General features: G+C 39.5%; 1 protein-coding gene across 2 annotated transcripts in view; it reads right to left on the bottom strand.

Moving 5' to 3' along the window:
- Nucleotides 1-9,705, bottom strand: part of ARMC1 (armadillo repeat containing 1) — a 42,084-nt gene that overhangs the window by 30,773 nt on the left and 1,606 nt on the right. For both annotated transcript variants that reach the window (XM_004697543.2, XM_045299956.1), the window contains exons 2-3: nucleotides 4,457-4,673; nucleotides 628-719 (exon numbers count right to left, since the gene is read on the bottom strand). In XM_004697543.2, the coding sequence (XP_004697600.1) occupies nucleotides 628-719; nucleotides 4,457-4,639 (275 nt within the window). In that variant the 5' untranslated portion in view covers nucleotides 4,640-4,673. The remainder of the gene's footprint in view (nucleotides 1-627; nucleotides 720-4,456; nucleotides 4,674-9,705) is intronic.

Raw genomic sequence — 9,705 nt, 5'->3', positions numbered from 1 at the left:
CCATTTGTCTTCAGCGATCATATTGGGAAGGTGAGCACACAGTGATATGATTTATTTCACCTTTTTTGAATTGAGAAAACACTCATGTTTTTCCCATAGCACTGTCCTTGTAAGTTGTGTTCAACATCATAACAGTTTCTGCACCATTTTTCCCAAGCAAGAAACAGAATTTCACAGCCACACACTGTTCTCTTAAATCGACCATCACAAAAAACAAGGTTCGAGCAAAAGTGCTTTCATGAAAAAATTCACTGTGACCAGACAGAACCTTTCCATGCGATGACACTGGGTGCACTATCTCAGAGTGAGTTGCTGGATGCTCACCTAGCAGGAAAAATATGTACTACGAAAGCTCCACTCCACCCACCACAATTCCAGAGTTTGGGGGGTACCCCCTCATACAGTGATATAAACATTTTAAGTAAAGTTTAACCAGTTTTCAAAAGATTAACACCAATGTTTAGAGATAATCAGAAATTAAGCATTTTTGAATATTTTTACACCACAGCACACATTCTTTATATTAAGAATGAAAGCTTCAGCAAAATTGCATATTAATGAACTGGACACATAAACAAGAAGGTCCATTTTTCTACTGCATCAAGAGACACTATATACTGTACTTACTTCTGTGTAACATTTTGTAGGCTTAACATCATACCCAGTTCTCCTTTCATCTTTTCTCTGTTAGCACGGCATTCTGCCAAGTATCGAAGAGCCTATAGCAGAAATGGTAATAGGTTATTCGTATGTCTAGCCTATCCAAAATTAAAACTTCTAACAACGCAAAAGGATTGTATTCTATTCTTACACCACTGTTACTTGGAACACATCCATAATAAAAATAATTATTATCTTTTATTTTTAAAAAAGAGTGTGTTGAATCAGAGGGAGATATGAGACAGAGAGATGGCAAAGAGGGAAAGTGGTTTTGGTTTGGGAATCGATAGATTCTGGAGTGTCTGCAGAGTCCCTCCTCTGCATGTGCCAATCCCAGGAGCCTTTCGGGGCAGAGACTATTCTGTGAAGTGACGGTTCCTAACATTTGTGCAAGGTCGACATTAGGTTGTTCTGATTACACGTACACCACTTTACCCAGACAATGTAGGATACCAGGAACTTGATCTCCTGTGTTATTTCATTCCAGGGAGAAGTCCCAATAGACATCATTTCCCAAGATGCTTTTTGTACATTAATTAAAATAAAACCTTTAAAGAATGAACTGATTTCTCCGTGAACAAAATTCTCTAAAATACCATCTTTTCTTAAGAAACTGAAGATGAACGAATTGTCTCATTATTTTCTATGAGATAAACTAATGATTCTATGATGCTTTTCTCATAATATCTTATATACATTTTTAAAGTACTTCTGCCATGAACTTCAGGGAGTCACATTTAGCTGTTGCCCTTGGCTCCTCACCATTGCTACCAACCAGTGACCCCCTCCACCACTTTTCATGATTTGTACTCTGAGGAATATGTGGATAACACAACCCAAACTCTGCCATTCCAGTCAAATGACCTTCACCTCTCCAAAATGCTGTGTCATTACACAAAGCAGTGCCAGCTCGGAATCACATGGGCAAAGACTTTCCTCTGGCTACAACATCCTAGCCTTTCTGCTCACTCTTCTTATTGACTTCTATCAAGACCACCATTCTATACAATTTCCAACAGAACAGCCTATATATATTTATATTTATTTGGATTTTAAATGCTTTCAGACAATGAGCAGAAAGCAAGCTAACACTGAGAGAAAGGAAACGGAGGTGAGCCCTCCAGCTGCCCCAGCTTATTCCTTTGGAGGCAGTTTCTAGGCGACAGTACAGGAAACCACCGCTGCTGAGTCAATCCAACTCTTAGCAACCCTGTACGTCAGGGCAGAAGAACTCCCCTGGGTTTCTAAGGTTCTAATCTTCATGTGAGCACACGGCCTCACCTTTCTCTCGTGGAGAGGCTGCTGGGTTCAAACTCTTAACTTCGCAGTTAGCAGTCTAATGTGTAACACACTATACTACTAGGGCTCCTTGCAGCACATGGAGCGGAAACCCAGTAGAGTCCAGCAACTTCCCTGAGCTATCAAAACAGAAAGAGTTGAGGTGAGAGTGGCAAGAATTTGAGGAGCAGAAAAATGGAGAATGGAGTTACACAGCAAGAGAGCTCCAGAGTCCAGTTTACATACGACATGGTAGCCTAGAAAAGTCTCCGAGAGGGCTGTGCCATTGGTAACAACTAAGGCACCACAGTCCCCAGAGTGAATGTTAGACAATAAAAGAGATCCTACGATCTCAATCATTCAACTAACTGCTGACAGGACATTACAGTTGAAACAATCAATTCCTTAATCTTTTGCTCACTGGAAAGTTTCAGGATCAAGGGCCAAAAATATTTTCTCTGACACAGCGAAGGAAAAAACGTGAAAGGGAAAATGTAGACATGTGATGCTAAGTCGGAAGAGACTATCCATCCCCATCTCCCTCAGTGTCATCTTTCCCAGACCCGCAGCAACACAGAGGGAAGCTACTACCTGGCTTTGTCCTCAGCTGTCAGACAGGGTCACTATGAGTCCACATGGACTCCGTGGTGGTGTCTCTGGCTTGGTTCTTTGGAAGGAGCTCTGAAGGCACAAGGGCTAAGCACTCAGCTGCAAACCAAAAGGTGAGTGGTTTACACCCACCCTTTCTCCCCAGAAAATCCTACGGGACAGTTCTATTTTGTCACACGAGGTGAACAAGCGTCGAAATTGAGTTGACAGCGCCGGACAAGGAGGCTAAGGCTGTTATCTAAGAGCAGCCACACAGGGACAGCATGCACTAACAGGTCGGCAGAGAAGCAAGAAAGAGAAGGCAGATGCAGAAGCACCCAAGAGAGAAAAAGACATTCCCAGAGTCCCAGGTTTCCTCCTCCTCGCTAATTTTGTTTCTGCACTTCTCACTCAGATTCCTTGCTTTCGATGACCAACCCCCAACCTGTCCCTGCTTAACGTAACACTAGATCCTAACAATTACAAAGACAGGGGAAAACAGAATTAAAAAAAGAAAGAAACAGGAAATGGTTAAGTCAATTCTGTTACTAATCTAGGCAAACAGTCATAGGTAACACAAATGAATAAATCTTAAGAGCAACACAGAGAGCATTTATAGCAACTCAAACAAACATGTGAACTAGAATTTTCTTGAGTTTCATTTAACAAATCAGTGAAAACAAAGAAAGCGGCCTAGATGAAGAGACTCTCAAACAAAAGTTTGTTGGTTTGGGTGTAAAATGCCCATAAAGTTCACCAGAAAGGGTGAGGTAAGCAGCTGGTCGCAGGGGACATGGAGTCTATGTGGAGAGGGGAGAAAATGGAGAGGAGAGGGAACTCTTTTGGAGAAAATGGAAAACGTCAGCTTTAGAAATCCCAGCGAAGGTCACAAGGATATGTCAACTACACCACCAATTTCTCAAATGATCACTTTTTAGACAACCACTTACATTTGCTACTCAATTCCATACTAATGTTTTAATGACTGGAGTAAAATCTAAGAATGACCATAAAAAATACTGCCTTGCATTAAGTTTCCAATCTATTTCTTAAATCATTGCTCCATATACTGACTCCTAAATATGCAAATGTAATTTCTTGTTCTCTGTGAGGTTTCCACCTGATCTAGCTTTGAAACAATGGCTAATCTTAGATTTCATAGATAAGCACCAAGCTTCCCCTCTAGGCTGTAGCTCTCTGAACTTTTTCTCTTGTTTCTCTCAAGTGCTTTTCTCATTTCCTCCCTCTCACTCTTTTTCATTTTCACTTTATAGTAAAACAAGAAGTCCACGTCCATCACCTCATGAGGGATAAAGAAATGTGGTGTATTCGTACCATGGAATGCAACTTGCCTATAGATGCTGCAAAATAGACAAAGCTTGAATACATTTTACCAAATAGAAAAAGCCCTTGACGAAAAGCCCACGTTATACAAAATGTCCAGAATAAGTAAATAAATAGATATTAAGATTTTCCTACGGCTGGTGAGGTTGGGAAGGGTTCAGGATGATATCTAAAGGTACCACATTTATGTATACACACTTCTTTTTAAGATGATGATATTTTACAATTGATTGTAGTAAAAGTTGCACAGTCTTTAATTTAACAAAGCCACTATATTGTATACTTTAAATGATAAAATCGAACAGTATGCTACTCTCCACTAAAAGTTGTTATAAAACAAATAAAAGTGCCCTTTTTTAGTTTAAATATCTATTTGTACTGATGTGATATAGTCCTCTATTAAATCTATTTATAATTATATACACACACACACAAATCTATATACATACACACATCTACGCATGTACTATGTTCTACTATCTACTCTCTAGCTTCCTTGAATTTTTTTATGTCATCCAACATTTTTTGTGTTCTATTTAATGGTGAAAAGACAAACACTGGGATTGAATTACTACAGACAACTTACGAGCAAAGCCGAGTGAACAACAGAGGGGTTGGGATGGTCCATAAACAAAATAAGGCCAGGAAGACATCCCTGATCCTGGACAATGGCTCTTCGGTTTAACGGGTCTGCGGCTAGGTCTCGTAGCTGGTTAACAACTGATAGAGCATCAGGTTCTTCATTCATGGTGGAAGAGGACGAATTCATCTTCAATCCATACACTTGAATCAAATCTTAATCTCTGTAGAAAGAGTTTGCAAGATTAGTTCTAGACTGCTGAGGTATGCTACGTCTACTAAATAAGGACTATAGCACCTTAGATGCATGTAATTCACCGAAAAACTTTAAAAAGTGACAACTGCATCGTTTCAGAAGAGTACGGCGGACATGAGAAACTCATTGAAGAAATCAAGTTAGCTATGTGTGCACCATGTTTAAGGATGGTATGCCATCCTCAATACTCCAATAAATTCCCGTTGTGTATTGCTAAACCAAGATCTTTAGAGGTTGTGCTCGCAACCTCCTCCCCTCTACTTCTCAGAGTACATAGCCCTGCCAAGGCTTCCAGTTCCAAATTAGTGAATGAACTTTCTGAGCTTAAACAAGTACCTTGGGGAGAAGTGGCTGACAACTTCTTATTATCTATGAAGAAAACGCACACAGCACGTTGAGTCTACACAAGATAAGATCTTCTAAGAAAAAGAACTGTGTCAAAGCAGTCAGTCAACAAAGAAGCTATGAAAGGGATGTGGCCCTAATGGAGTTTGGGAGATTACAAAGAACTGGAACTGACCACCAGTCCATTTCTGGTGTGCGCTACTCTATGGCCCCAGAGAGAGGTAAGTATTGAAAGAATGGAGTAGAATTTGGGATAATTCAGCTAATCCCTCACTTGACAGATAAGGACACAGGCACAGAGAAGTTAAAAAAATTAGCCATGTCACAAAAGCTAGTCAGTGAAAACTAGTCAACCCTTCTTTACTATTGGAATTGACTCGGTGACAGGGGTTTGGTTTTGACTTGGAAATTAGTGAGCAATCTTTGTTACTTTCCACACAGTCATTTTAAATTCAGCAACTCTTTTTCCTATGAAAGTAAACAGGATATTTTAGAAAATGCAGCATGCTAAACATACGAAAGTCAGAGAAAGAGAGTATCAAAGAATATTCTTCATTTATGTAGAAAGTTAAAAATAATGTTAGTCAATCGAGGTTCAACGTATGTTCCTTTTAGGAAGAATAAAAACATATTAAATACTTTCCACAAATTAATAAGTTTCCTTGTGGTTGCCTTTTCCCTAAGAGTTATTATATACCAAAGGATAAAAACACTAATTATCATTTAGATTTGTATTGCTTTATAACTATCTCAGTAGAAATTCATAATGAATATGTTTAATGCAATTTCCAGAAAAACCCCAACTTGAGGAGAGAAAATTATTATTCTGTAACTCCCGAGAGACTACTAAAGCTACTTTGCGGGAAAAGGGTAATAAAGCAGAACTGGTTTTACCGTGTTTTGAAATATACAAAAATGTAAGGATAAAATGAAGTAAGAGGTGGGTCAGAGACAGAATTCTCACCTTCCCTGCTGGAGGTCTGGGCTTAATACCCAGCTAACGGCAGTCACCACTGACTATCAGCGGGGACTTGCATGTGGCTATGATACTGAACAAGCCTAAGAACTAGGAGGAAAAGCCCACAACAATTGCAAACTCCCCGCTAATGACAAGCCTACAGACGACATGTTCTCCTTGTACACGGGGTCCTAAGAGTGGGGGCTGACTCCACGACAGCCAAAAGCAACAACATGAAAAGAGAGCAGTCGTACTGCGTAGGGGGCAGGACAGAAAGAGAGCTCACTCAGGAAAACGATTTACAAGCATCAATACAAAAAAAATAAAAAATTCCGGACTTGGATACAGGTTAACCATTGGTTAACATTGCAATTTTAAGCCAATAAACAATCTTTGTCGCAGTTTCTTCATCTACAAATGTAAGGTCAATTATAAAAGTATAAAAGCTACCAAATAGTTTACTGGCCAAATTAAATAGCAATAAACGAATGGGTCAGAATTGACCCAGTGGCAATTAACAAGTGAGACACAACAAAAATCAAAGTAGCAAAACTACTCAATAAATGGGAGTAACTTCTTACCATGTTTAAAACCATTGCTAGTGCTTTCTACTCATGATATCGTATGGCAAAAACCACCATACTCCAGATAGCATTCATGAATATATACATATTTTAATTGTAGCAAATATAAATAAAGGTTTTACTAGAAGTGTTTCTGCAGCCCTTGTGGCAGAGTTGTTAAATGCTTGGTTAATAAGTGAATGGTATGCATTTGAGCTCATCAGTCGCTCCATCAGAGAAAGATGTGGCATCTGCTCCATAGAGATAACAGGCTGGGAAACCCTAGGGGACAGTTTAATTCTAGCCACTAATACCCCTGTGAGTAGGAACTGCTTCTATGGCAGTGTGTTTTGGGTTGGCGGCACCATGAACTCACCACCAGCTTTGGGGAGGGAGATGTGGTAGTCTGCATCGATAACGGCTTACAGCCTTGGTAACCCTAGGGGAAATTCTACCGTTTCCTGTAGGGTCGTGAGGCCTAGGAATCAATTTGACAGTAATGAGGAGCAATGGTTATTTGCTTGGTTGCAACCCAAAAGACAGGCAGTCATAATCTACCAGTGAATCCGAGAGTAAAAAAAATTTAAAAATCACCATTGTTCCCATAAAAATTACAGCCAAGTAAACCCTACAGGGTAATTCTACTCTGACCTATAGGATCGCTATGCATAAGAATTAACTCGATGGCACACAACAGTATTTGGCAGGTAATTTTTTCCAAATGGATACAGAATAATTAGAGTTTCCGTTTGTTAAAAACTGTGATAAAAGGAAAACTAATAGACTGAATATGCAGAGATTGAGCATAAGTGGTTTGGAGGCAGGTTATCTACTAAAAACCTTGCCTTAGAGTCGATTTCAACTCCTAGAGACCTTTACAGAACAAAGTAGAACTGCTCCACAGGGTTCCCACGGTCCAAATGGTCACAGAAGATGGCACATCCTTCTCCGGTGTATTGGCTGATGGGTTAGAACTGCTAATCTTTTGGTTACCAGTATGCACTTAACCACTGCACCACCACGACTCCCAAGCTGCCCTTTTATGAGTGGACTCCAACTCATATTTAGTTTATAGGACAGAGCTGCCCCTTAGTATTTTCAAAGTTATAAATCTTTAGGGAAGTTGACTGCCTTGACTTTCTCTTCAAAGTAGTTTGTGGATTCAGTCAACCTTTCAGTTGGCAGCTCAATGCTTAAGTCTACTGCACCACCAAGCCTTCTAAATTACCCCTTAGATGCCCCTACTGACAGACTCCTGAAAGCATTTGTTTACAAACAAATATCCATGAATTTTATGTGACATCATCATTTCAAATCCTATCCAAATGGAACTTGCAAAACCAATGATTGGCTCAAAGGCTTAATATAAGAGAAGTAGCTAAGAAGTAGCTAAATCGCCATGTATTCTTGGTAAAGGCCTAATGCACGCAATGCTTGCCTCGGAACTGAAGAGTTTATCCAAGGAATCTAACTTAGATAGCAATTCACTCTTGTAATTGCAGTGGAAATGGCCTTGAAAAGTTATAACCCTTCTGCTCCCATGAGATCAACAAAAGTCAAAACAATCATGACTTGCAATCATCAGAGCCCAATGATAAAGGAGGACTCACATCAGGATCTGTCTAGGAAAAGATCAGGAATACCGTAAGGCATCAAAGATCCTAATGTAACAAGCAGAGGCAGAAGATGAGGTCAAATACTGCCTTTACGACTGTTGTACATCATGTACTTGAATCATAGTGACCCCAAGTGACAGCTGCCCCCATCGGGTTTCTTAGTCTGTAACCACTCTTCAAGCAGCCCTGGTGACGTAGTGGGTTATGAGTTGGGCTGCTAACCACAAGGTCAGCCACTGGAACCCACCAGCTGTGCCAGTTTTGAGAAAGGTTTTCTGCTCTGGCAAAGATCTGCAGGAAACCCACAGGAGCATTCTACCTTGTCCTACAGGGTCACTGTGTCTTAATGGTTGTGAGTTTTCTGTTTATCATTCTGCAAACAGATTTCCTGGCCTTCCTTCCCAAGATTCTCAGAGTGGGCTCTAACTGCCCACCTATGTATGGGTTAGCACCTCCTTAACCCCTGCACTACCAGTGGCACTTAAATCAAGGCAGAATCTGTACTTCAGCCCCCAAATTAAATAAAATTCATATGGAAAGGAGAAAAATCCTGTTAGCATTGATTTTCCTTTTCTTCTTTTACTATTCTTGACAATATCAAATTACTCTGCCATCCCTTTTCTAAGTACTGCATTGCCTGAATCCTATTAAATAAATCAATATTTCTGAGAAGGGAAGAGTTCACATAGGAAGACAGCAATGGAACAATTGAGAAAATGAACAGGTACATAAAACTAAGACTACCCTCATTCCATGTATTGGATACATTCTATATTTTTGTGTTCATTTATCAGTCTCACACAAAAATGTAAGTTGCTTGACAGAACGGTTAGTCTTCAGAGGATGGAAAAAAGTGTTTTCCAATGATATTATTTCTAGACTCATTCGGTCCTACCACTCTCCCCAAATTTGTCAGACCTCAAAATAATCTTTAAATGATCTGAAACACGCTGATCTAAGCAATCTGTGTCAGTCAATGTCTGCCCAAAAAAGTAAGCAAAAATACCTCTTCTCCCAACTTCTTCATCTACCATGAGTACTACATTAGTCAAGAAAAATGTTGTTTTCTAGTTGAACATTACAGAAGTGTGGGCCTGGGCGGTCTAAATATGTAAGAATAAGGTAGGATTACTTACTCCACTTAGATTCCTAAGTCCTACCTCAAGATAGAATATAAGACTTTGAGGGCAGAATATAAAACTTTATATTTCAATATATACATTAGGTGATTTCTGGTATAAATATGAGCCATTAAAACGTTGTTAGTCTATAAATCCATGCTCTTTAAATATGGTAATCAATCTCTGAATAACGCTCTAAGCATTAAGAGTCTAATGGTAGGTACTTTTTTTGTAAGTAGGTACTTTCTACTAATTACTGAGCAACAATTTAGGTTTTCAGTTTTATTACCAGATAACCAAATTGATGAAAAAGAAAAACCATTAGCAGTAGCACATGTACCCTATGCTTCCAAAGGAACTAATTGGAAGCTTTTGATCAATGAAGCAAAACTGGGGG

Source organism: Echinops telfairi, unplaced genomic scaffold, assembly GCF_000313985.2.
Source record: "Echinops telfairi isolate 266 unplaced genomic scaffold, ASM31398v2 ScPeMD7_1;HRSCAF=3_0, whole genome shotgun sequence".
Classification (NCBI taxonomy): Eukaryota; Metazoa; Chordata; class Mammalia; order Afrosoricida; family Tenrecidae; genus Echinops; species Echinops telfairi.
This window is presented reverse-complemented; position numbering and strand designations above follow the sequence as displayed.